Source organism: Anoplopoma fimbria, chromosome 11 (assembly GCF_027596085.1).
Source record: "Anoplopoma fimbria isolate UVic2021 breed Golden Eagle Sablefish chromosome 11, Afim_UVic_2022, whole genome shotgun sequence".
Classification (NCBI taxonomy): Eukaryota; Metazoa; Chordata; class Actinopteri; order Perciformes; family Anoplopomatidae; genus Anoplopoma; species Anoplopoma fimbria.
This window is the reverse complement of record NC_072459.1, coordinates 10,935,159-10,962,570: the sequence shown is the minus strand read 5'-3', so window position 1 is coordinate 10,962,570 and position 27,412 is coordinate 10,935,159. Positions and strand designations below refer to the sequence as shown.

Here is a 27,412-nt window from a genome sequence, read left to right as displayed (position 1 = left end):
CTCTAGGACCGCCCGCGTTCACCGTTTAAACGCAAGATTCAATCTGATTGGTCAGACCCGGTGACGCCCACCTAACCCATAGTAGCCGTGTGATTGGCCAGCGCCAATAACGGGAACACCGATTGGTCAGATTTTATAAACTGTAAAATATCCCAAGATCATTGGACAACGTGACGCCATTTCGAACTACGCGCTCGCCAGTGTGTGTATATGATTGGTTGACCTGAATATGAAGACCGTATATAGAGCCTCTATTTACCGTAGATTGTGGGAAATGTAGTTCAACAGGAAATGCAGTTTAAAGGTACCCTGTTTAAAGGGACAGTCTCGCACAGATCCGAGATGACTTTATATTATGGCAATAGCGTAACTATTCCCACAACAAGCAGAGAGAGTGCTTTGAACACCGGGTCCTCATACCACATTTATTCTAACAACTGCTCTGTCCTGTGTCTCCCCTGGGTACGGTGGAATATAGCAAATGTTAGATGAAAAAGTTAAAGAAAGATTGCTCTTTAGGTGAGCATTATTGGATTTTTGACTGATTTGGCTAAACTGATAAACAAACATGTTGTAAAAAATAAAAATATTTAACATTTTCTTTATTCATTAAGCTGTTTGATGATCATTTCTGTAAATTGCATTTGAATCTCCCAACATTATGGTCAGAATGTTGTTTGAAAAAAGCCACTGTTATGCTTGTGAATCAATTTTTAGTCCATTTTTTAAGATATTTAGTCTTAAAGAAATCCAAATTCCCCAAAATATTACAGAGGGCTTGATCACTGTCACCTCAGTTGTAGCTATTGCCCTGGATGGGACTGATAAAAAAATGAATGACTGCTGTCAAATTTCTCTTGTCAGACAAAACTAGAAGTCTTAATGAGGACAGACATCAACATTGCACATTATGCCAAATGCACATAAGCATATGCAAACTGTGGCACAGAATACGAGTCGGGAAGCTCATATTCAATCGCTGTGATGTTGGTAGGGTTAATCAAGAGAAATCCACAGCAAAAGTGTGTGTGAGTCAAAGGTTATAAATGAGGTTATAAATAATGAAAACATTGGTGGAGCAAACTAGATTATTGATGTGTTCCTTCTGATGAAATTCAATAAGAAATCATATTGTTAGTTGCCATGCCCTTTTGCAAATCTCACACACAAACTTAAAATGTGTCAATTATTCAGTATTTGACAGAGCAGACATGTTTTAAAAAAGCCACAGATTGGTTTGGCCTTTGACGCAGATGCTTTAGAGGAAATTGCAGGAATGACAGGGTGATTAAGACCATTGTGTTGGATCCCCGTTGGGAATAAATAGACCTTGGCTGATTGGAGTCCTCTTCATTGCTGGTCTTTTAAAGAGGGTAATAAAGGAGCAGAGTACACTATCAGTAGTAATCATCTGTACCTTTCAGGCTCACGATTGATCTGCAGCTCACCCAATCTCATCATCACTTTTAATAGCTTTTGTTCAACATTACCTCTATCACCGAAAGGTTTTCTTAGAAAAGAGTAGAAGAAAATGTTTTCGTATTTTTCAAATGAACAATATTTTTATATGTATTTCATTGCCTATAATAATACCAATAGGGCAGGCCAAATTTGTGTTCAATCTGTATCTATCGTCTATAAATGTGAACTATAGCGTTTAGGTGATAGTGAATAAAGAAAATACATTTCTGCCATCTGTGTCTGTATTCATTGAAGCATGTAATTCTTGTTGCATTTACTGGAAGTGTTGTATGATCAAATTATCTTGTAGCTTAGTGACCTCAGACGGGGCAGAGGCTGTGACATTGTCAATTGGATGCAGTGACTGTTTCCATAGAAACCCCAACCATTTTCTCAGTAAAAACAAAGTGACCAGTAATGGCTAGGGAATAGCGATCGGTTGGTGCTTTCAGCCTAAATTGAAAACAATTATAGCAATAAAACCATGCACAATGCGCTCACAAAACAGTGGGTCCTAGCCTACAATTTTGTTCCCTAAGCAATCATTATTTATTGCATAATTTCTTTGAAAATATGTCGATATAAAGCTGCTGCCTCTCCCAGGAAGTAATTGGGTTTGATCTGAGAGTTAGATGGGAGAGCGATGGTTTCACACCTTAGAGCTGTCCAAATGCAGCAAGGTATCAATTAATGAAAATACAGAGCAGAACACATTTTGAAGAAAGCTTTTGTCATCTGAACGACAGACATTTGTTGACTGACCTTTGCGATAGATAAAGAGAGGAGATAAAGAGAAGATGGGGAGTAGGATGATTCATGGGGGATAGAAAACAACTTTGTAATATCTTTTTGTCTGTTTGGCAATGTCTCATATTCATCCTCATCCAGAAATAATTAAAACATAATCAGTGTTCAGTGCGTTTGACAGTCTTCCCGTTATCTCAAGTATCTGAATGATTAAATCCGATAGCTTCTCATCACATTGGTTTATATTACAATATCTACACTAAGAGTGCAATTTAATTACTTTTTTTTGTCTGTGATTTAATTAGAATGTCTGGCCAGTGTGATTTCCATCCACACCTGTCTCCAAAACAGCTGTCACAATATCTCAGCAGGGTTTAAATGTATCAGAAGAATCATCTGGAAACACCAGCAGGCAATGACTAATTCAATAAGACACAATTTTGCACAGATGCTGTTGATCAGGAATTTGAATAAAACATAAATGGAGTCATCAGGCCCCGGTGTGGAATCTAATCCAGACTTTGATATGTCACTTCGTGCTGCTTGTTTTTTTGGCTTTGCATTTTAAACTGATCTCAGCTTTGTATAATTCAAACTATGATAAAAGCCAAAAAGCACTGAATGCTTAGGTTTGAAGCCAAATTCTGGAGATTGAGAGGCGGATGAGTTGCTCCCATCTGGTTTCCTGTAATCTGCGCTGACCCCAGCAGTCCAACTGACCATTTCCACCTCATCTGCTCTTTGCCCCCGTTGGCCTCCCCACCCTGTATCCAGACCTAAACACTTGCTCCCTCCACACCCACAGACATTTCCCAGCACAGTTACCACGGAATGATCAAATGTGTTCTTACTTCATGAAATACAAAATAAACTCCTGGTGAACTAAACTGGTCTCACTAGCACCGGCCTGTACGATACTAACACACATAATAGGTTTGTCAATGTGAGGGTAGTTTGCCTGTGTTATTATTTTGCCAGTAGGGGGTGTCAATTATTCTGCTCAATACTTGCCCGCCTGTTTTCCTAACAACCAAAGGATCACACATGTCTCTGGGTATCTGACCAAGTCATTCAAGCTGGCAGCACATGGCAATGCGTCTATATACAGCATCAAACTTCCATGCAATGGGGAGGCTGCGGTTGTATCGTCAATTTAAGATTATTATTTTTTTTATGTTCTATGTACAGTTAAGTGAGGTGAAAATTATAATCAAATGTGCACAATGTTCTTAATAGAGTAAAAACAGTGTAAGTTCATTGTCTCCTCACTAGATCGGTAGTGATAGAGCTTATCGCCTTCTGAATAATCTACCAAAGAAAACACGTTTAATACAAAGTTATACATTTAATAAATACTTAGGGACATTTTAAATTCAGGCAACAAATTAGAACCTCACAGACCAATGTATTCAGGTAACATTTATTTAATACAACAAATAAAATGTACATATAAGTAGAAATATACAGTAGAAATATAAAATTGTCATATATATACAGCACCAAATAGTAGAGGGCACACAAACAGACATATTTCTTGTCACTCGCCGGAGTGACAAACAGCGTTGGCAGACAGCATGGCTGTCTACTGGGTGAGGGAGGTATTTCCCCCGTAGCACAGAGAGGTAGATTTTCCCTTTAGTGTTTCAAAAAGGCAGAAGGGAAATCACGTCACATCTCTATTAAACAAATTCTGGTCACCTGTCATCAATATATTTAGTGTCAACTCACTGTCACAATACAGCTTGAAAATCAGCAAGTACAAGTATGCAATCACAATGTACTACACTGCACTGAGCTTAAAAAGAACTTACTCATCATGTTTTTTGTCAGTATACATATAGGTTCAGAGAAGACTTACTACACAATGATTAACGTGGCATTTCCACTGCTCTGGTCAGGATGACTGATCCAAATCTAAACTCAGGGAGAGCTCCCCAGCTCTGCGTTTGTCTTCCATTACCTCCTAATCCCTCTCTTCTTTCCTTCCTTCTCCTAGTCTAACAGAGTTTGGCTGACAATCAGTATGCAACAGAACATTTAAATGCACACTGAGCTGCAGAGAAATGTGTGAGAGAGCACTGATGCACAACATTGCATGTTGAAGAAGCTGGCCTTCCAGGACGGTCTTTGGCTTTGTGTGTTAACTGCTACCTCTGGATGCATAGACACATTTCACTCAGCAACAAGCATCACAAATCTGGTAGCCAGAATCGATGAAACACTGATCAATAGCAGTTCTCAAGGGTAAAGGAGTGCTATTACGCGGCCCTTCACATGGAGACAAAAGGGGCTTGACTCCTTTCAGTTTTTAAACATTATGTGTTTTGCGCTTTTGTACGACAGTGATTTGTGTTTTTCCATCCCATTTTACATTCAGTGACTAGAATATGAATATTTAAGACAAGACTAAAATGTCACAGTGTGTCTCATCCTGTGAGACCACACACCAACAGAAAGCACCTATTCACAGCTGTGGGGTTGAGCGCAGCTACATTCACTCTTTCTTTCCTTCAGAAAAAGTATATGAAAGGGAAACCCCAGAGCACAAACATTAATCAGCATCCACTAGACACCAGCCTTATACCATATTTTCAATACTTTCCACTATGAGAGCAAAAGTATCCCTTTTTCTTTGGCAAGGAGTGATAAACACAAATGTCAGTTGACTGTGAGCCTCAAATTTAAGTGTGTGTGTGACTTAATATGAATGTCAAAAGGCTGTATACACTTCCTCCTGGGCTATATAACAGTGGGGGAAATGAGGGGATCAAGTCAGAAACTGGGGATTTAGGATGGAGGAAGGCATGTGGGATGAATGAGGAGAGTCCTGTTTGGGTAAAGAGAGAGAGAGAGAGAGAGAGAGAGAGAGAGAGAGAGAGAGAGAGAGAGAGAGAAGAACAGGGGGGTAAATTCTCAGGGGTTCAGATGGAAACGGCGGAATGCGACAGAGCCTTTTTCCATGAGTGCTTGCTCAAGGCACCAAGAGGGAGGGGCCCCGAGGGGAGCAGGATCAGTCAAAGTGTCCCTACAGTGGCATGTCCCCTCGGGTGGTGTCCTTCAGTAATCCTGGCCTGCCCTGTGTGGGGTTGAGGTGCCCCATGAAGACACTAGGCCGGGCGTAAATGTGCGCAGTCAGTCAGAGAGTCAGTGCCCCACTGCTTTGTAATGTGAAGCTGAAGCTACAAAAGGCCTTTCAGAGCATGGTGCTTCACTAGAAGTTCCTCTCGCTTGGCGTGGACATGGCTACATGTGCAAAATGTTTCAGTTTCTCATTAGTGAAGTCCAAGGTCCCACAGACTTTCAGTTCACCAGAATCGTTATTTGAGCACACACAAAGAGCTCTCACTCCCCCAGCAGGTCCTCTGCCCTCTCCGGCTCATCGTCCACACAGATGCCACTAAGATCCTGCTGGACTCAAGTTCCACTCTCCCGTTGCGTAAAAAAAGCTCCAAACACATTGCTGCGGTGTCACAGGACGAGTGAATGACGCTGGCCACTGACGCGGGTGCGCTGCTCTTTCGGCCCGGGTATCAGGTTGCCGTCTTTGGCCCACTTCTGGCCTCTTGGAGAGTCACCTGTCCTGGCAAGAGGAATGCTGTGACTGACGTGCCTAGTGACGCCAGCATTGACTCCGGCAGCAGCTCTGCATAGCGTGTTGGGTGTCTGCGCAAGCTCCCACTGTGACTGCTAGTGCATATGTGAGCGAGGACTGCCATGTATTGGTGCGTGTAAATATGCATGTAGTGTGCGATGCATATTTGTGTGTGTCTCCTCTGAGGTTGTTTTGACACTGGACACCTGCCGTCTGATGATAAAAGAGTGTGTGAGCCACTGGTGTTCCCTCCTTGTCAATCCAAAATGGTCCAAACTTTACAGACTAAACAGATACTCAAGTGTCCTGCCTATCTGTCCTTCCACTCTCTATGATTTCTCAGCTCAAGTTCTCTCCGGTATGAGCTGAGCCAAACTCTGTGATAAAGAATAGAGGGGAATTGGGCGGTGGGAGGAGGTGAAGTGGCGGCACATTCAACCACCCCCTTGAGCTCCCAGCACTGGGTTTGTCTCTGCTTCCAAGTTCCTACCACTGCTTTCCCCATGTGCCTCACAGGGGACACTGCTCAGAGGTGAAGGAGCCTCCCTCTTTCTTTTTCCTTCTTTTCTTCTTGTGGACAGTCCAACAGGCGGTGGCGGTCAGCAACAGAAAAAGACCCATGACAAGCAGCACCACTGACACCACTTTAGTCTGAGGCAGGTCATTATAGGTGTAGGTCACCCCGGTTCCTGCCACACCGATCACCAGAGAGATGATCCCAAATGGAAAGATGCAGCGGTACCAGGACTTCTCCATGCCACCAGTGGCTTGGGATAGACGCTCCAGAGAGGACAGCACATCAGGGACTTTGGCCCCGCCAGCCTCCAGGGACTGACTCTCCTGCCCTGTGTTGGTCTGGGGTTGGCAAGCCAGATGGCCTGTCGTACAGCCCATTCTGATGCTGTGAGCTGTTGGAATCCTGAAGCCAGGCTGCAGCGTGGGCCTCTTGGATCACGTTTGCAGTCAGCTCTGGCCTGGAGAGGCAGAAAGAAGTAGAGAGAGGCACAAAGAAAGAGAAAGGAAAGGGAGCTTTCTGTCACATCGGAGAAATGACTGAAGACAAAGGCTTTTAAGTCAGCGCTGAAATCCACTCACACTTTCCCCTTCTCTCCCTCCTCCTCTTGCTGTTTCTCTGTACTCAGCCTGCCCGCTCTCTGGCAGCACATTGTACACTCTACTGAATGTAGTGGCGGGGGATATATATGGCACCATGGAAAGGGGAGGAGCTAGGGAAGAAAAACAGGGAAGTCTGAGTGGTCTGATTGGTCTCCTTTTGTGTGACGTCAAACATTGAAGCAGGGAGAAAAGGGGTTGACGATGCACAGGAAGGGGGAGGGGAGAAGAGTTAACTGTTCCCTCTTTTCTTCGTCTTCTCATCACTGAGTCTAAATTGCAGTCTTTTTTTCCCTTTCCTGCAGTACAAAGGCCTCCCCTGATGAATACAGAAGCTCAGCCCTGATTGGAAATCAGAGGAGTAAGTGGAATCCCTCATCATCTCAGATTGGAAAGTTACTTTTTAGGTCTCACCTCGCACCACAGCAGCACAAATGTGCAAACACAGCCACCTCCACATGACAGTTTTATAGTGATGATGTTTCCACTGCAGCAACAGCAAACAGAAATCCTATGACCACCCACACACTCCTCCGTTTATGTTCATGCAGACACCTGAAGACACTGATTTACAGGACATCAAAAACAAAAACACAATGCCTCTATAATTTGAGTGTATTGATAATGAACATGGCCACACATGGCAGAAATACACGGGCAGCCCCCACTGCTTTCCCACCCACACACACTGCTGGTGCCAGTCCTACGTGGAAGGCAACCTAGCAGTAGTTAATCCCCCTGCATCTCTGTCTTCCATGAAAAGAAAATCAATCCAGACAGTTCTCTTCTCCGAAACTAGCGTATTTCACTCCTCCACATCTGAAAAGCTATGTTTGGAGTGTACACAGCTGAAGGTCTGTGTTTTTATTGCTTTAGGCAATAATGGATTTGTAAAATCATTTTTTTCCTTCCATGGTATTTTTAAATTAACTGTGAACTTTATATTGATTATTGCAGTTTGTTGCTGAATGGTTATTGGAATTTATGCGTAGGTTTTCTTAAGAGTATTTGAGGATGTGTTATAGTGACACAACATGCCTCTTTGTAATGCAAGTCAAAACCTTACTACAGGCCTAAAAAGTCATATCTTGAAGCTTTCCAGGTATTAAAAACCATAGTGCATGACATTTTGAGTGTCTAAATAGATATGGAAGATGGAATAGAATAGATGTGGGTGAGCAACAACTCAGCAGCTAATACGATTTAATTATAGGTTTAAAAAAGAAAACAACCATTTCTATTCATCAGTAAAACACTTGCATGACATTGGCTTAGCAACAGGTTTCTCCACAATTAGACTAAAGCATTATTGGATTAAGGGATACCTATTGTCATATGAATGCCCAACTTGCCTCCGTATGAACAAGCCAGCTGCTCCTTAGTTTAGACAGTCTGCTTAATAAACAGTGGGTGCATGGAATAATAAATTAGAATGCTGCCTTACTGGTGAGCATACTGACTTAAAGTGGCAGTTCAACCCGAAAAAAAAAAATGTTCATCTTACCTGAAGTGCTATTTATCAATGAAGAATGTTTTGGTGTGAGTTGCCTAGTTTTGGAGATATCGGCTGTAGAGATGTCTGCATACGCTCCAGTATAATAGGACTATCTGGCACTTGGCTTGTCTTGCTCAAAGCGCCAGAACAATACATTTAAAAGGCCCAGTCTCTTTCTCCAGATATGATAACCCGGTATCTCAAGATATTCAAGCACCACAAGCCATATAGTCCCATTTTATTGGAAAGAAGGCAGACATCTCTACAAGCGCTATCTCCAAAACAAGGCAACTCACACCAAAAGAGTATAAATTGGTAAATAGCACAACGGGTGGGAAAAATATGTATTTATTTTTTTGGGGATGAACTGTCCGTTTAAGGATCCTTGCTGTAGCTCATTCTAAAAACAGAGCTGGATGAGCAATAAAAGGAGTTACAGGAAAAACAGAAGTGAAGTGAGGAATGTGTTTGTGAGGGGCGGGTCGCTGGAGAAAAAGAGATGTTCAATAGGCATTTGAAGGAGAGAAGTGGATTCTTGGTAGCACTGTTCAGTTTCTGTGGATTTGTACTTGGACTCCAGGGCTTAAAAACAACAAACAAAAGGGTGAAAAAAACAGTACAAGTAGGAAGGAATGTGTACCACAAAGAAAAGACTATTCAACTCTGTCCCTTTTCTGAGTGAAAGTAGCCTACGTGCAGCATACAGCAAGGTCTACAGCGGAAAGTAAATGAAGCTTCTTCCATGGAAATTAAAATCGACTGGGTTCTTCCATTATGGGACAAAGAAGAGTCGTGAGAAAACAATGGGACAAAAGCGTGAGACATGTGTAACCTGGGCAGGGCCGGGCCAGGCTGCTGGGAGTGGAAGAGCTCTGCTGGTGACAGCCAGAGCCAGGCAGCAGCTGATGTATGCAGGTCACAGGAAGGCTGAGTTGCGTTGGCGCCACTCCCTCTGGGACCCGTGTGTAATCATGACATGATCCCGAGGATGCTTCCCTGCCTCCTCCTTTACTACTTTCACACACACTGATCCAAGACTGTGAGGGCAGACAGTAGCTTGCAGCACATTTCCACAATCACGTACCGATGACTGCAATGCATTAGTGGTGAGATTCTTCTGCTGCTGGAACAGAGGAGATCTTACAAACATGTGTGACTGTATTTAAACCAGGAGCAGTTACCCTCGTCATTGTGCACCTGTTGTTTTACACACAGGTAGAAATGTGCTAAAATCCTCATCTTTCTTTAATGATCCTTTTATTCCCCTCCTCAGGGAAACATGCCATTTTTCACTCTGCAGCACGCATCAAGCCAGTCCCCCAGGCATCTTTGTGACTCATCCTGCTTTGAGTGTGCTCGTCCCTGCGTTTGTGTGTACATGAGTGCAGTAGGGCCCAAACACCCACGTCCTGCTGTGTGAACCCAGCGCCACCTGTTGCCCAGTCTGGCATAGCCCCTGCCATCCACACGTCATCTGTGGGCACGAGCCTTTTAGGCCTCTCCAAGCCTTTCTGCATCTCACGTACACCCTCACATAGCATTTGTGGCGGGGGGGACAGAGACATCGTATTGGCCCGATATGTATTATACATCATTCAATGGAGATTGTGAAAGCCCAGCATGGAAATCAAACACATCACATGGAGAAACATTATGGTAGAGTATTGAGGGTTCACAGCAGACAAAAACACAATGGAGAGGTTGCAGGTCCGTCTCATGACTAAGAAACACATCATTCACCGTGTGAGGTCCACTGAGTCTCTGATTTGTCAGACAGTAGGAAGAACACATGGAGGATGAGTTACGGCGTCCCCGCTGCCTTCTGTGAAAGACAGGATTAAAATAGGATGAAGCGACTCCATTGTTCCTTTTCATCACTTAGATCCACGGACTAGCATGCAGACACTTATGCAGCACACTGATGAGTCACTTTTAAAATATATTCATTAGTATCTGATGAAGTCTTATTTCCACATAGGCACACTGATTGAATCCAACTGGCAATTTATTGATTGAATAATGCAATTAGTAGCCCAAGTCACATGCTAGTGTATTTCCATGTTCACTTCTTCTGTGAATTGAGTGCCACCTGCTGGTACAGTCAGTGTTGCAAGAGCTCCATTACCAACCTAGGGTCACATTCTTCCATGACACGTTATTCTAGGTATTAATTGTTATGTAGCACAATTATACAACAAAAATCTGCGTCAAAATATAATTTAAACATACAAAATGGCAATGAAACTTTAGGAAAAAAAAAAATATTATTGCTGTAAGATAAAAACCATGTGAATCCAAGTTTGGATAATATTTTAGATGTATTGAAGGGTTAAATGTTCCTTTATGAGTTGAGAACTTTCTCCGGCTCTAAACACTGAATTTAGCATTTAAAAACCCTCACGATTGTCTGACAACAAAATGACAAAATTGTCACTACAGCACTTCAAAAATACACAAAGTTTACACTTAATTAGGTACACATGCTCAGCCTTAAGCAATCCAATATAACAGTCTTGCAATTACATTTATTTTTGTACATTTTATGTTCCAGTTGTATTGACAGTGTCAGAAGGGAACGATTCAACTGGTGTTACACTGGATTGTTTTATACTGAGAGGTAATATTTTATTTCTCTTATGTGTGTTAAGAGGAGGAAGACAGAGTTTAGCTCAGTGTAAAATCCTCTGTAGTCAGTCAGGCTCAGAGTCCAGGACTAAGGCAGGGAAACGCTCCCCTCCTTCACCCAGCAGGGAGTACAAGTCCCTCAGCACACTGAGGTTGGGACATCCAGGCCCAGGTACTATAGAGGAAAGCTGAGGGGACAGAGTGTCCAATATGGCCTGCACATAGAAGAAGAGACTGTCAGCACATTATTTCTTTTTCAGTATTGACTATTACCCAGAACAGAACACACAGAGTGTTTAATCAGTTAGCACAATAAGGTGTCTGATGATCTGATGTTTTACCAGGTGCTTAGAGCCCACAACACTCACCTGCTCCAGGTTAATCTCCTGTTGCAGCAGCGACACCCTCATCCTCAGCGTCTCCAGCTCTCTGAGTTCTGCCTCTTTGGTGTAGGTTATAGTCGGGGGCAGGGGTGCAATCATCCCATCTCCCCACACACCATTAGCCCCAGTGGGGCAAAGACAACCTCCCTCCGGCCTCCATCGATCCCATGCTTCCCACTCTGATGGAAAACACGGTTATTTTTAGAGCGTGAGCGTGAGCAACCGTACCCGAAAACGTTTTTCTGCTCTGCTGCCTCAGCTTTAAATAGCTAGGCCCTTGCCTAGCCACACCAGGATAGACAGCTTTAAAACCCCACCGTCACAGGGAGGGGGGGGATCTGTGGAGGCCAAGGAAAGTACTGATCTGGCACTGAGGTTTCACTGCGGCTCTGTTTTCATTTTCCATGCGCCGAGATGGAGAGGCTGCATTAGCTCGTTAGCACGCCACATACATCACAACCATGTTTCAAATGTCGTTAAAATGCAATAAAACGATTCATTCCGTCCTTGGGAATAAAACTCACAAGAATAAACCGCTTGCTGAAATGTGGATGTGAGACGCTAGATTTGACGCATATACTAACAACACAAGATGGAGGTGTGTGGGTTAAGCAGGGAGCTAGACATTTCTGGAAACTTCTCTTTCACACTGGCTTTAGCAACATGCTTGTGCTGCACTGGAGCGGTTACTGCTAAGCATAAGCAAAGGTCCTTCCCTGAAGATGATACAGTCATTTGAGTGGTGCGAATGGAAAATCTCTGGGCCTTCAGCTTTATCATAACAGCATCGCTGAAGGTAATGGAAATGACACTAATGTTACATACTGTAGGTTCTGAGAGTGATGACCCTGAAACCCATACATGATCATTCAAAACACAGGGTCAGGATTACACTACCAATGTCCTCTTAGTTAGGTAAATCTGTGCTAAAAAAATAAAATAAAATAATTTTAATAATGTATTATCTTCTGCTCATGACGCCCTTCATATAACAAACGTCAGATTGACAGGTAATTATTTTGAGAGGTAACACCTGGTTTGAAAAGGTAGGTTATGTTACAGGATTCATTCCTACCTTGTTTCACTTGGTTTGCGAAGTTCTGGAGCTGTGCGGCTGTCATCGGGAACCTCAGACAGGAATCATAGTTGTTTGCCTTACCACCTGCACAGATATACATAACAAAAAACTGAATTTCACCAGCAGCATTATTACAGGAGATATGGAGTATAGAGTCGTTTGGTTTAATAGCACCGTGTGAATGAGTCCCATGTTTGTAGTGCGTGCGATTGTTCAAGGAGACATAATATGCTCATTTTCTGGCGCATACTTGTTTGTATGCTTTAATCTTCAAATAACTATTTTTTCCTCATTCGGTCTGCCTGATGATGTCTGTAGTCACCATCTGTCTGAAACGCTCAGTTGACAAGGTTTGACTCTTTAAGCCCCTTTCCGGAGAATCTGCCCTGATTGGTCGCCGCTTCCTCGTCTTCCTCATCTGCTCTGCTGGTCTCTGGACCAAGCCCCCAGGATTTCCCCATACAGATTTAAAATCTTAAAAAAGGTCCTAAAAGTTGCAAAATGACCTCATCTGATATCAGATCCATAATCAAATCCCACCCGCCCGTTTAACTCATGTTTTCTGATAAACACAGCAGGAGAAAAAGGGATGGTCATTTCTGCCACTTTGCGGGTTTATACACATTGGGGACTCACATTCATGTTGAAAAGTCATGGAAAAAAATGGATTTTGCATAATATGTCATCTTAAAAAAATCTTATTACTCATCCCAGGGTTCTGAGCATAATTGCCGGAGGCTTATCACTTTTATATTAGTCTGAATGTCTCTCAGAGAGTCTCTTCCTGCCAACTGCCTGTGCAGTTTCCTCCCAAATTATAATTCTCTCAACCACACACCACAATCGCCTTCGTTTCTCCTCATTCAATCACTCCTTATTTTTGTGTGTTTGCATGTATCATCTGTTCAGGCTTTTACCCAGCTCCGTGGTCGATTCTTGCATCCGATTGGTCAAAAGCTCCGCTGTCTGGCAGTGCTGGGTGAGGCCACGCCCTTGGTGAGTCAGTCTGTCGATCCGAAGCCTGGTCTGATCTGGGCAGCCACACGGCCAATCCCTGGGGAACTAGAGGGTTCAGAGAGGCAGCGTCAAGGGCAACGCCGGGTATCAAGACTGCTTAGAGGAATGAAAGTTGATTAATCAAATTTGTGCAGACTCTGACGCTAATTTCAAATAGCTGGACAATGGTACACTAGAGTATATTTCTAAACTCAACATTACACAGTATGGAAAAACATGTCTGAGGCTCCCAGCTACTTTTGACAAGCTTCCCTAGCAAAAGGAAGAATACCGTAGCTCTCATTCTCTCCATGAAGTGACTCCTCCCAGGCACAGGTTTCCTTTGTAGGGCAACAACTTTGTCCCATAACCTAAAGATAATGTAAAGAGCGAAAATTTAGTGCCCAAACAGAAGCTGTGGAATCTGCTGTAAATATGAAAAAACAAGTTTTTTGGCCACCTGTTTTGTTTGCTCCTTAGAGATTTCCATTTTGCTGTTTGTTCAGATGTTTTCCTGCCATGAAGCAAAAGGCAAACAGAACGATTATAAAAGCACAGCGAACCAATGTTAACCCCCGTCTGACAAAGTGTGGTTTACGTCATGGCCCCTTTGTGTAAAAACATACCCATTCAGGTGAAGTAAACTGTGACGTCCAGGCTCCTCTGTTTGTGAAGGAGGCCCTGTGTTTTTTGAAAGAGTGGAGATAGCTGCAGCTTTGCCCAGGTCATGTCCGCTCAACAAGTCGCTTCTTATAGTCTTGTTTTTACAGTGGAGGGTAGAGGTGTGTAACTGACCCTGATCCACAGTGACAGACGCTATGGCAGCCTGCTGTGATTTCCTTGTTGCCTGGTGATGCACAACCCCAGCTGAAGACAAAAGACAGTTTCTATTAATTGTGGTTTTGCACAGCCCAGTATAGTGGCTAGCTGGAGGTTTTGAGCCCAGTGTGGAGGTTAGAGACGTACCAGGCTTTTTGTGCTCTTTTGAGGTGGCAGATTTAGAGGTTGATCTGGAAGCGGAATGATTTCCTTTAGAGGCTGCAGATGTCTGCATTCCCTCTTTGCTTGCGACAGCCGTAGTGCCGGGTTCCTTTCGAGGTGGTGATTGTTTGCTTGAGGCTTTTTTAGAATATCCTGTGCCAGCGCGTACCCGAAGGGCTTTCTCCAGGGCTCGCTCAAGCAATTCCATATCTTCTTTTTCCGCTGGTGAGGTATCTGCATCTGTGAAGATAGCAGCATGCAATCATGTGGTGGTTATTTTACCAATTAACGTTTGTTTAGCCTGAAAGTGTATTTTTTTAAATTACCTGCAGCAGCATCATTTGCAATCTGGGTCTCAGCAGCGCTTGTATTTGGTTTAGGCGTTCTGCGGGAAAAGACTTAATGTGAATAAATATTCAAAATAACCAAGAGGAGCACCATTTATTAAATCTGGGCAACAATATATAATAATAATAATTAATAACATTTGCACAACCTACTTGTTAACCTAAAAAATTTGACTTTCGGTGTTAACAGGCAAATCCCACAATGCAATTCTGTATTTAATAAGACTTTTCTGTTAATAGAATTGTACTATCTAGACACATGCAGTTTACCACAGATGCCAAATGATAGTGGATTTTTGTATGGTTTTTATTTGTATGACTCAAAAATCCTATGTAATGATCTAACAGCCAATACAATTTAAAACATAAACACGTAGCATAAGCAATCCTTTTTGATTAAGGTCCCATTCATTTTGTTATTAAAGAGCTTTAACAAAGATATGTACTGAGCTTAAAAAAACTATTCTTGTCAGTGCTTTCTGGTGGGTTTTAATAGAGGGGCAATTGCATACTATTGTACATATCATTGGCTTTACTGTTCTACAATTTCTTGGTAATAATAAGACATGATTTGCGCAGAAATTAGCAATCATGCAGGAAAAGGCACTGCTGGGATTTGAACCCAGGATCTCCTGTTTACTAGACAGGCGCTTTACCAACTAAGCCACAGCGCCGGTGGGAAACGAAGTCCCCCAATATGTGATAATAGCAGTATCCATGATCTTTACTACCATAATGAACATTTTAGAGAAATAAGCCACACTTCTATTGCTTTTTATTAGTAACACACACACACACACACACACACACACACACACACTGGGGCTACAGAACATAATATTTTGCATCATGTGTACAGTCACGTTACTTACAATGTCTGTAATAGTTCTCTGTAGAGTTGAATACTGTCGTTGATCTTGGCTTGTTCAGCTTTGCATGACTTGATAGCTCGCTCAACCATGCACAGCAGTGACATGCTGGTGTCCATCAACCATCAACTAAATGTTAAACTGTCAATCAAATTATGCAAAAGTTCACTGAAACTGCAAATCCGTCACAAAGATATAGAATATCTCGTTGGTTGACATCTTCCCATTAAAACAACTATATTTTTGGTGCAGACCCGCGGAAATCTTAAACTTAGCGGATGCGGAAGTCACGTTTTTCCGTTCTTCATGATAAAAAAAGTCACAGTGAAAAATGTTAAGTTCAGAAAAAAATGGAAAAGTCATCATCGCCTGACAATTGTCGACCGATGCAACACATAAATAACGTTACCGTATTTGTTAAGATCAACTGCACACGATCAGAAACTTTGTCACCCAGCTCCCTCGCCAACAAAGTTCACTCTTCTCGCGAGAACTGTTGTCGTTACCAGGGACGCTGTTTGCTATAACAGCTCATTTGTGCCCTGTTTGTACCATGATGTCTTTCTGTTTATGTTCACCAACAGTAGATTGTGAACTATATGAGGAAAAATGTGAGCAAAAGAGGAAATAAAATATGAAAACTCTGCTTGCACCTTTTATTCATCAGGTCCAGATCATACTCGACTCAAATGTGCCATAACATCTGAATTAGGCAACCAGCTGCAAATGATTAGGCATTACATTACATTACATTACAGTCATTTAGCAGACGCTTTTATCCAAAGCGACTTACAGGAAGTGTATTCAACATAGGTATTCAAGAGAACTACTAGTCACCAGAAGTCATAAGTGCATCTCCTTTCTTAAACAAGCATCTTAAAGCATAAGCCAGAGCAAAAGTATAGTGCAGAGGCAAGTTACTACGAAAACAATAATTGCAACAGACTAATCCGAATATAGTAAGTGCTACAAACTACTACGAATAGGATAAGTGCAGTAAACAAATACAAATTCAATAAGTGCAGCGAACTGATACAAATACAGTAAGTGCAACAACTAATACGAGTGCAATAAGTGCTACGAGGAAGGCTCAGGGTAGTACTTCTTGAAGAGGTGAGTTTAAAGAGCCCTGATTGTCAACAACATTCATTATATATATATATTTATGTTTCTATGCAGCCTTTATACATGTCACCGTGAGTTACAGTTATAAATGACCGGATATGACCAACTCTAAGATAATATCTTGATGATTTATGTAACATTGTAAATTATCCAAATTATTCAGATCCTCTTGTTGTCCGTGTACAGTGAAAACTAATGCATCTGATTTGTGCACTCATCTGGAGTTGCTTTCTCGCAGAAGCAATGTTATGCTGATTACAAGCACAGGTGCAACTAATAACATTAATGAGGGCTGTGAAACGTGTATTGTGCATGCTGGCTTACTGGTAAGTCAAAATGGAGCAACACCATAATTATTGTCATAAGTTTCACCTTGCATTTTCTGCAAAGGTCTTCCTTAATTCGTTTGTTGTTTATTCTGTCTATCAGATAGGAAGTAAAGATGCACTTAATATCTGGGGAAATGTTACAATCAGTTACAATGGCTAAGATCATTGCTTCCCACACCTTTTCTGTCGTGTCCCTAGTATTGTTACCATTTTATCAGCCAGTAAATTGCATTTTATTGAAATTACGATTTAAAAAACACCAGGTGCATGTTTCTTTTCATGACTGTTTTTTTTTTTATAGCTCAAACTTTGCTCAAACTGACAGAGGTTTTAAGACAAGAGGCTCTCTCCTACTATATTGACAGAAAAAGTTAGAGCCAGATTTGATTGGCATGTATGCTCAGTACGCACCGCCATTTTTTTTCATTGCTGTCAAAAAGTCTGTACATCTTGTAATGAAATTCCACTTTCTGAATAATCTTGCTAATCTGCATCTTGATAGTCTTGATACTATCAGAGTCTTTTCTTGATTAATCCAAAATGAATCATATTCTGAGACATTTTTCACAGCAGAATGTTTGACTCATTACAGCAAGAAAAGCACAGGTGGAACTAACAACCTTAACGATGTTGCAGTCCTGCAATTCAATGCTGTGCATCATTCATTATGTAAGTAGTTGCAGCTGTGTTCAAGTCAAACTATTTGCTTTTTAAAAACTCTAAGTTGTACTACCTCAAGGTCATGTGAAGCTAAACCGATACTGTGATGTTTAGTCTATATTCTTGTTATTTTTGCATCTCTTTCGAAGCTTTTAACCATCTTTCATGCTTTTTTCTGATTGCCATAATCAGAAGCATCAGATCACAAGTGCAATGTCAAAGAGCGGTACGGCGAAATGGACCTCCTGCTGCATGAGGCGTGTTTATACGAGTGTTTTTGATGCAGCATCTAAAATGTGTCCAAGGCATCAGCATATCTCGCATATGGGCTCCTCAGCAGACCAGCGTGACAAACAAAACCTAATGGCAGCAAAATAGAGTCAAAGAGTCATTCAGTGAACATGGATGCCAAACATTTTGTTTTGTGCATTTCTCATCTATAAATGGACAAATTAGCATCCAGGAGGATATCATGTTTGCCAAATTTTCCCCGATCAGGGTGTTTAGACCAAAGTCCCACTCCTCTGTTATTGAACTGCATCGCTGGCACAGGATCATTTCCCAAAGCAATTTAATGTAATGGCAACAGCTTGCTGGCCCTGTTGGAGGGAAGTGAATCATCTTGTTAGCTCATCTTTACCCCCACCAGCCTCCTGTGGCTCAGTAGCAGAGCGAGGTGGGGGTGGAGGGGGGACGTTTCAGCTGCCACGCCAACCAAGCATCTGACACTACAGCGGGCTACCAGACTAATATCAGGCTTTGACGGTCACAAACACACACACACAAACAACTGAAAAATCCCTTATTATACTACGGCCTGTAATTGGCAGAAAACTCCAACAGCACGTCGTCAACAGGATGACATTTGTCCCAGAGGGACAGAACAACATGTTACAGTTCAGGACTCAAAGGTTCTGGTTGACTATGTGTTTTTGTGAGGATCAGGACAAACACCTGTTCATCTGGAAGCACTCTGTATTTTCACAGTACACTCTATGTTTATAGTACACAGTCAAATGAATGCCCTGCTCTAGTTCTGCCCCCTTTTACCTCTCCAAATCTGGCACCTTCAATTCATTCTTTTCTTTAGTTTTTCAATAGTGTTTGACTCAATAACAAGCATTTGGAACCGCGATCAGTTGTGGATCCAAACCTCTCAATTTAACTCCATGAAAGTAGCTTTATTTTGTCCTTTTTCTTTGGTCTTTGGTTCTGCTAAATAATATTTTCTTATTTTAAAAACGTCACAAAAATAACAATAGAAAATACATGGTATGAGCCTTGTGTTGACACACATGTGTTTAGTGTCCACAGGCAAGAGAGTCAATCTGGCACAGCTTCAAATTTGTTGACGCAGTGCTCAGCTGGCCCTGTGGAAAGGAGGAGAAACAGGGGAGTGTCAATTTAGACATTCCATAGACCTGAGGGGATTTAACAATACTGCAGCACTGTCATAAAAAAGAAAATTGCATGACAACAATCCTGTCATGTTATGTATGAACTACAATTTTGTAATAATAATTTCAGTGGCACAGGAGAGCAATAGAAGGTATTCAATTTCCGATTTCATCGACTTTAATGAAGGAATAATTTTTCCAGGGAAAAAACAACAACAACATCTCATGCATAATATTAACAAACACAATCAAGTGTTATTATTTACTCTCCATACAAAACATTACTTAAACTACAACATTAGCCAAAAGAAAGATTAGAGTGGTCTTTTTGATCCGTGTATTAAAACTATTTGTGAAATCTGCCGAACCAAATTTGCTTGATGTGAATGCCATCTTGTGGTTATTTTCTTCTAGTCTGCTGATCTGGTCTCGGATATTTTTCTTGGTGATGATTTCATAGTTTATGGCTTCTGGTGATGTGAGAGGTATGATTTAATATTACAGGTAAAATATAACTTCACACTAAGTCAATACTGCCAGTAAACTAGCACACTTGGTATTCATTACCATGTCGATTTTGCCTTGAGCAGATGATCATTACACTATCTGTTAGGTATATTATTAATTATGTTACCTTAAGAGACACTGTTTTTCTGTATGATCATTTAAATGTCATATTTTTTTGTGTGTTTCAAACAATAGTCTACATTAACTTTCACTGTATCTGTTTACCAGTAACCATTTTTTTTTCATATGATCATGTCCATTATTATGACTTGCCTTCATTTTTTACTAATATGACTTAAAGCTGATTTGTAGTTTAATACATTTTGAGTGCTTGTAGGATTAGGTCTGAGGTTAAATATATAGTCTAGTTGGTCACATGGGTATTCTACTTATTTCTAGGAATACTGGAATGTCTGCCATCCCAGTAGACCACGAAACAAAAAACTAATAAATCTGTGCAATACAAATACACTGTGCAATACTATAACTATAATTATTCTGTCTGTATTTATTTATTTTTTTAGTTATTGTGGATTTTTTTTCATACTTACTTACTTATTTAAAATACTTGTTTGTTTTTTCTACTATGTACCTTGTTTGCACTATCCTCTTTGCTGCTGTAATCCTGTAAATTTCCCCGCTGTGGGACTAATAAAGGATTATCTTATTTTATCTTATCTGAACCAACATGAGATGAATCTTTCATTGCTTCTTTATCTAGTTTTTTTAACTTTCCACTGTGTTAAAAAAGAAATTCTATGGCAATAATAGCAAATGTTAAAAAGTATCATTAATAGCATATTAAGCAGGCCCTTCCTTCCTGCTGCTGTCAGGTTGCACAACCAGCTCTGCTCCCAGTCGACCACATGACACTAATACACTGTGCAATACAACAGTTATAATAGTTTCTGTCTGTATATATAATATTTCAGTTACTGTGGATTCTTTACTATTTTTTACTGTTTTTTTATTGCTCATTTGCTTATTTATATTACTTATTTTTATAATAGTTTCTGTCTGTATATATAATATTTCAGTTACTGTGGATTCTTTACTATTTTTTACTGTTTTTTTATTGCTCATTTGCTTATTTATATTACTTATTTTTATAATAGTTTCTGTCTGTATATATAATATTTCAGTTACTGTGGATTTCAGTTACTGTGGATTCTTTATTTTTTACTGTTTTTTTATTGCTATTTTTTACTGTTTTTTTATTGCTCATTTGCTTATTTATATTACTTATTTTTATAATAGTTTCTGTCTGTATATATAATATTTCAGTTACTTAGTCAATACTTATTTTTCATCTTATTTTTTTTTTTGACTATGTCTCTTGTTTGCACTATCCTCTATGCTGCTGTAATCCTGTACATTTCCCCGCTGCGGGCCTAATAAAGGATTATCTTATTTTACCTTATCTTATATTAGAAGTGCGTCAGTAGCTGTCATCTGGAAGGTGTTTACCAATGCGCGTCCTCAGCACTTCCTGTGGTGAAGCGCATGACCGCGGCCGGCCGGGTGGGCGGAGCCTAAAGTGTACAGTTCCGTCCTGGATCAGCAGCCTGATCTGTAGGTAACCCGGACCAGGCGGACAAGGTTTGTAATGTCAATACGATACCAGAGCCTTCTAACCCGTCAATATGTCTTTTAAATAGGCGAATAAACATCTGCGGCCTGCGATGTAGCGCAACGTTAACGCGCCATTATCTAAAGTCTGTTTAGCTTGTCGGGATGCTAGCTAAGCTATTAGCTCAGTTAAGCTAGCATTAGTGTCATCCAGCAAAGTTAGCTGCTGTTGTCAAAGCGATGCTGCTAGCAAGTTAGAGGACGTCAGGGCTGAGGGAAAAAAGACATTTGTATCTCCATGAGAGGTGGCTTGAGGATTATGATATCTGATTACATTGAGTTACACAACTGGATGACATAATGTGGGTAATAACTCGCCTTTCACACCATCAGCTGTTCTGTGAGACTTGAAGGCCTGCGCTGTGTTGTTGGAGCTGCTTTTTGGTTTGCTGGGAGTTCATTCCTTTTTGTGTTTTTTTTTTTTTTTTTTTTTTAAAAAAGCAGCCTTTCCTATGTGAATCAAGCCAGCCTCTGTCTTACTGTATCAGCTTTCACTCTCACTTTGCCTGATCTTCCTCTCAGAGTAAATAAGGTCAAAGGCAGCTGAATGGACTTTCACCCTCAAAACAATGACAACAGCTACAGTGAATAGAATTGGGGTGATAGCAACTTTTTTTCCTTTTATACATTATGTTCTGTGGTCTTTTTCTACCTGACTCTGGAAAAGTTTGAATTACTGCACATTACATTACAGTCATTTAGCAGACGCTTTTATCCACAATACAATAAGTGTATTCAAAGATAAAGATAAAGAGATTTTTATTGTCATTGTAGTAATGCAATGAAATTTCGTTCGGTAGCCCTCAGCCAGCCAGCAGCAGCAGCGAACAACAAACACAATAACAACAATATACAACACAATAACAACAATATACAGATAAAAATACACAAAAGGACAACATAGGTATTCAAGAGAACTACTAGTCACCAGAAGTCATAAGTGCATCTCCTTTCTTAAACAAGCATCTAAGAGCATAAACCAGAGCAAAGGTACAGTGCAGAAACAAACTAATACTCATACAATAAGTGCTACAAACTAATATGAATACAATAAGTGCTAAGCGGAAGGCTCAGGGTAGTACTTCTTGAAGAGGTGAGTTTTCAGCCTGCGCCGAAAGATGGGCAGCGACTCTGCTGTCCTGACGTCGGTGGGGAGTTCATACAGAAAAAAGTCGTGACCGACCTCACATTCTAAGTATGTTGCCCCGATGAGTTGTTATGTTTTTAGTGAACTATACTTCAGACCTCTAGAACCACAGGGAACACTTCAGCGTGACATTGTTCCTCGTTTATTCTGAAAACCAGTTACGCAATCTCGGCTCATTTAGACGGCAGCAACTATAGGTCACAGTAATTATACAATATGCAATCTTACATAAGTTAGTATTGCATATGCCTCGACCACACCTTTAGCAATACACTTCAAATATGACATTTTTCTAGATTTCCTCTGTGCAATATGATGAAAATAAAGTGTGACTAGTGCCATATTATGTAAATAATGCGGATTTGATGACTGCTTCTAGGGAACTAACAGACAGAAACACACCACTCATGTCTGCAGAGAAGATGGAGACAACAGCCAGTGTGTCCAATGGAGCACAGCCTGTAAATGAGGGGAAAGAAGACGCCCTCAGGTAAATCCCCAACTTGAATTGTAACACCATTATCTTTAAAACAGTGAAATAAGATAACAAAATATTCATGTATGTTGTAGTTCTGTCAAACACACATTATACCCCCTTTTTTTTCCCCCTTCTTTTTTATTCCCCAGTCCTGAGGATCTGTCTGAGGTGCTGGCAGCAGGGACCAAGGAGGTTCACGAGAAGGCTGAGAATACCCAGTTTGTGAAAGATTTCCTCAGGGGACGCATCCGCAAAGAGCTCTTCAAGGTCAGTCTGATGAAAAATCAGCAAGCAATTTAATGGTATAGAGTGCTTTACTATACAAACAAGATGAGTAAATAAATGTAATACACATTAAGGTATAAAAAGAAGCATCGGAAACTGGAAAAAGGAGAAAAGCAATATCGCATTGTAACTTTTCTTTCTTGCTGCCCTAGCTTGGTGCCGTGGCTCTCTACTACACGTATACAGCCATGGAGGAGGAGATTGAAAGGAACAAAGACCACCCCCACTTTGCCCCTCTATATTTTCCTACAGAGCTGCACCGCAAAGAGGCCCTGGCTCGTGACCTTGAGTACTTTTATGGCCCTGACTGGCAGAGCCAGGTGAGCTGCTCCCAGGCCACCCAGCACTATGTGGACCGTATTCATCAAGTAGGCCAGGAGGACCCAGTGCTGCTGGTGGCCCATGCCTACACCCGCTACATGGGGGACCTGTCAGGGGGACAGGTGCTGAAGAAGGTGGCGCAGAGAGCCATGAAGCTGCCGTCCACGGGGGAGGGCCTGGAATTCTATCAGTTTGATGGCATCCATAGCGCCAAAGCATTCAAGCAGCTGTACCGCAGTCGGATGAACGAGCTGGAACTGGACATGGAAATAAAGAAGAGGCTGGTAGACGAGGCTATCAAGGCCTTCCAGTTCAACATGGAGGTAAGGGACAAGGAATGGGTTGAAGAGAATAGAAGAAATGGATGCTATGTTTGGGAAGACTAGTGGGCGATCTGTTCCCTGGTGTATGGTGAAGCGGTTTAAGGATTTAATGGAAATTTAAGACATATTGAAGTTATTATGTGTATAAATGAAGACACTGTCATTCATTCATATTGTGCACCAATTGAAATATATCTTAAGAAAAATATATTTCTTCATACTTTTTTAGCAATCTCATTATCTTCTCTTCCTGGAAAATCAAATCTGAAATGTGTTTACGTTAGCTAGTCCCGACCAATTTCAACCAATAAAAATTGGTTGTGTCAATCAATCTGCAACAAGGTGTGAGAGGAGCACAGGTACAAAATACAAAGCATACAACTGTCTCAGTGGGGAATACGTCACAGTAAAAAAAAATCTTGAAAGGCTCTAGTTTTCATATTTCACTGGGATTTAAAGGTCACTTAAAATTTCACAGAGTGTTTTCTATTAACTTCAACGATACAAGTGTACAATACTAGGCAGTAACTCTTTATTGATCTTTGTTATATATCCACTCCACAACTACAACGAACAAAATGCTAAAGCATATGTAATACTGTGTTTGGCTTAGTCTATTGTGGAAGGATGATTGCACTTTGTTTATTGTTGGATGTAGAGTTGGGTAATATGACAATATCAGAATCAGAAACCGCATAATTGGCCGTGAATGTGTACGCATACATGGAATTTGACTTACGCTCACTAATACACAGAAACAGACAAATAAACAAAAAAACAACAACTATTGTTTACACAGAAATATAAAAATGCAAAAGTATATGCATGAAAAAACAATGACTTGTAGATAAAAGTGCATATAAGGTTTCTGTATATCGCATAGATATTGCTGGATTAGCCAAAACAGATATTACTATCTGGTTGTTTCATCCATAAACTATCGTTAGAATATATAGAATGCAACAAGCTTGTTAACATTACATACGGTGTGTTTGTGCTGGCAGGTGTTTGAGGAGTTGGAAGAGATCGGTAAAACCATCCAGGATGAGGTTTTAGATGCTGGCATGCCGGTCCATGGAGCAACGGGTGGAGACATCAGCAAGTGTCCCTACTATGCTGCCAAAATGGGTACGTTTTGATGCTTCTCTCCGTAGCACTGTGCCGTGATGAAGCTTTCTTAAAGATAAAATGTGGGGATCGTGTTTTAAGTCTGTTCTCGTGCTCCCTCTGTGTCACAGCGGCGTCGGGCGGAACGGCATACGCCTCTCAGCTCGCCATGGCTGTACTCCGACACCCGACCGGACAGGTTCTGTTCGCCACTTGGTTTGCTGCTCTGGCCGGATTGGCTGCGTGGTATCTGATGTGATCTGTCACTCTGCTGCTGCAAGAGAAAGGGAGGAGAAAGGACAGTAAAGGAGTGCTAGAACACTCCTTCAAGCTGTAGTCCATTTCATAGTTTCATACAAACATTCTGAACAGGTCCAAGTTTATTTAATGTTGCGTGTTTGCTAACGAGAGCGGCTGACCGGAAGTAAACTTGGACCTGATTACTGTTAACGGAATTCCTATAAAATGATCTGTAGGACCATTAGGCCGTCATCTCCAGCCATCCATCCATTAAGCTGCACCGTGTTACCATTTATCCTCCTGTCTTTTTGTTTCTCTACCTCCTCTGCACTCTCCCTCTATTCTTTGTTCTTCCTTTGTGGAAGCACACGATGCTATTACCTTATTTATTGGGAAGTAACACTACCTCCCAATTTTAAATTTCACTGCCGGGTTGAAAAGCATGGCGACGTAGATGCTGCCCATGTTAAATTGACTAAACAGTGATAACTTGTTAGCTATGATGAATGGAGTATCCACATTCATGGTGAAACATACTATGCATATGAGTTGCATGACTATATATTAACACAGTATGTTTTTGCTGGACAGACGGCAAACGACGTCGATGGTGAGTGAGGCCTTTTTTATTTTTTTTGCATAAAAATATCTTAATTTGACCAGAGAGAGGAAGTATTGTACGAGCCAACAATACTACAGTATTCTCTTCACTTCTACACATTGATCGAAGTTTCAACGATAACATTAAAACACAGTGCAGTTGTGTTCTTATTTAAAAGACATGATTCCATCTCATGAGTCAAACATTGCCTAAAATATTTCCTAAACGTTTGTACACGTGAACTAAGACGGTTTTTTTCAAAAATATATAGCACACCTACACTTTGACAAGTGTATGATTCATAAACATATTTCAGTGAATATAGCAGATATTTGAATCTCTACTGATGCATGTTAAAATGTTCTATTTCTCTGTTTCAGAATTAAATGATATGGCATCTTGTATTTATGTAAAAAAAAACCTGCCTGTTGTATATGCATAGCTTAACTATACAAGATGAATGATTCTGTTGTACCTGCCACAGGAGCCTATATTAGGTTAAAGGTGTTCACAGAGGTGACTGCAGCTGTTTTTAAAAAGGAAATTATCTTTTTCTTATTTAAATGATTGTCTACATGAAGGCTTAATGTCTCCGAGTTGTGGTTTATTATGAACTGCTTCAGGTTAGGTGCTTGTATGTCTTTCTGCAGCCCAGTTCTTGTTTATGTATCCATTTCTTATGGATATACCAGCACGCGTCATCACTAAAACTGTAATCACCGTTCATTTTCTGTTCATACTGTATGTTGGGATCAACTTTTCCCAGTAATGCACAACTCTGTCTTTTTAAACACAGATGAGGAGGAATATATCGTTCTGTGTGTACTGTTTGCAGTGTAATTGCACAGTTTTGTGATTGAAGTTGAATATTTATCCTCACACAGTAATACAGTTCACTTTAATAACCTTTGCTTTATCTTTCCAAGCAGTTTTTTTTTCTTTTTTTTTTTTTTCGCTTGGATTAGTTTCAATGCAGAGTACCAAAAAAAAAATACATTTCAAGGACTTTCCTGTGCTTTGTGTATTTGCACATGTTCACACATAATGTACGGTTTAGGTGCACAGTATTCTTTCATTAGCAAAACTCATTCAGAACTGATCAGGCATTGAAACCTATGTGATGATGTGTTTTGTGTTTGAGAGACTCAGGTTATTGTGGAAGTCAGACGGGAAAGCGATGCATTGCATATGGAGGAAAATGACAGGGACTGCCATAGCTCAACGTCCATATTTTATTAAATTTTTTGATGCCAGTGTGATGTGTCAAAAATGCTACAGTATTTTTTGGATGTACTGAGGGGACTATTTCTTGAATCTCAGGAGTTTTGGTCATTGATAAAACCTTATATTAAACCGAGTTGGATGCTTGTTGATTTTTGAATTAGTTTTTATTAACTCTTCTCTAAATCCCTTTGTGTAGCTAACTGGACAAAGCTTTATAGTGTTTGGCGACAATACTGTCATAGTATGAGAGTGAAACCCCAGGAGTGTGTTGTGTGTTGTGCTGTCTACAATGAAATAAATCCTATTTTCCTGTTCACTGAAATGAAGGTGACTCATTGGGACTGGTGTGTGA

At 40.9% G+C, this 27,412-nt stretch overlaps 3 protein-coding genes and 1 non-coding gene across 6 annotated transcripts; 1 reads left to right on the top strand and 3 right to left on the bottom strand.

Annotated features, from left to right (window-relative positions):
* Positions 1 to 5,342: 5,342 nt before the first annotated feature.
* LOC129098739 (transmembrane protein 100) lies at positions 5,343 to 6,967 on the bottom strand. The gene is made up of 2 exons (XM_054607832.1): positions 6,896 to 6,967; positions 5,343 to 6,774 (listed from the first exon to the last, which is right to left on the bottom strand). Exon 2 carries the CDS (start codon positions 6,692 to 6,694, stop codon positions 6,311 to 6,313), a length of 384 nt encoding a protein of 127 aa, XP_054463807.1. The 5' UTR covers positions 6,695 to 6,774; positions 6,896 to 6,967; the 3' UTR covers positions 5,343 to 6,310.
* Positions 6,968 to 10,413: 3,446 nt separating this feature from the next.
* Positions 10,414 to 16,176, bottom strand: LOC129098899 (uncharacterized). Of its 3 annotated transcripts, none has more exons than XM_054608028.1 (10): positions 16,097 to 16,176; positions 15,691 to 15,828; positions 14,798 to 14,856; positions 14,117 to 14,711; positions 13,951 to 14,004; positions 13,783 to 13,861; positions 13,412 to 13,556; positions 12,492 to 12,578; positions 11,402 to 11,595; positions 10,414 to 11,248 (listed from the first exon to the last, which is right to left on the bottom strand). In XM_054608028.1, exons 2-10 carry the CDS (start codon positions 15,804 to 15,806, stop codon positions 11,099 to 11,101), a joined length of 1,479 nt encoding a protein of 492 aa, XP_054464003.1. In that variant the 5' UTR covers positions 15,807 to 15,828; positions 16,097 to 16,176; the 3' UTR covers positions 10,414 to 11,098. The 3 variants fall into 3 exon arrangements, with proteins under 3 accessions (XP_054464003.1, XP_054464004.1, XP_054464005.1); XM_054608029.1 differs by having other exon boundaries at positions 15,691 to 15,816; XM_054608030.1 differs by lacking the exon at positions 16,097 to 16,176 and having other exon boundaries at positions 14,117 to 14,357; positions 14,457 to 14,711; positions 15,691 to 16,086.
* Positions 15,420 to 15,492, bottom strand: trnat-agu (transfer RNA threonine (anticodon AGU)). The gene has a single exon. It is a non-coding gene; the product is annotated as a tRNA-Thr (tRNA).
* A 5,034-nt stretch (positions 16,177 to 21,210) lies between the features above and the next one.
* On the top strand, positions 21,211 to 25,262 carry hmox2b (heme oxygenase 2b). The gene is made up of 6 exons (XM_054606989.1): positions 21,211 to 21,304; positions 22,861 to 22,971; positions 23,109 to 23,226; positions 23,397 to 23,888; positions 24,893 to 25,016; positions 25,127 to 25,262. The coding sequence occupies exons 2-6, from the start codon at positions 22,889 to 22,891 to the stop codon at positions 25,252 to 25,254; spliced, it is 945 nt and encodes a 314-aa protein (XP_054462964.1). The 5' UTR covers positions 21,211 to 21,304; positions 22,861 to 22,888; the 3' UTR covers positions 25,255 to 25,262.
* Positions 25,263 to 27,412: the final 2,150 nt, after the last annotated feature.

Bases quoted from the DNA above. Each gene is read 5' to 3' on its own strand.
- LOC129098899 (XM_054608028.1), bottom strand. From the start codon at position 15,806: ATGGACACCAGCATGTCACTGCTGTGCATGGTTGAGCGAGCTATCAAG. The intron at 14,712-14,797 runs GTAATTTAAAAA...CTATCTTCACAG, and splicing joins TGCAAATGATGCTGCTGCAG to ATGCAGATACCTCACCAGCG. The intron at 11,596-12,491 runs GTAGGAATGAAT...GTTTTCCATCAG, and splicing joins CGCAAACCAAGTGAAACAAG to AGTGGGAAGCATGGGATCGA.
- hmox2b (XM_054606989.1), top strand. From the start codon at position 22,889: ATGTCTGCAGAGAAGATGGAGACAACAGCCAGTGTGTCCAATGGAGCA. The intron at 23,889-24,892 runs GTAAGGGACAAG...TTGTGCTGGCAG, and splicing joins CCTTCCAGTTCAACATGGAG to GTGTTTGAGGAGTTGGAAGA. The intron at 25,017-25,126 runs GTACGTTTTGAT...TCTGTGTCACAG, and splicing joins CTACTATGCTGCCAAAATGG to CGGCGTCGGGCGGAACGGCA.
- LOC129098739 (XM_054607832.1), bottom strand. From the start codon at position 6,694: ATGGGCTGTACGACAGGCCATCTGGCTTGCCAACCCCAGACCAACACA.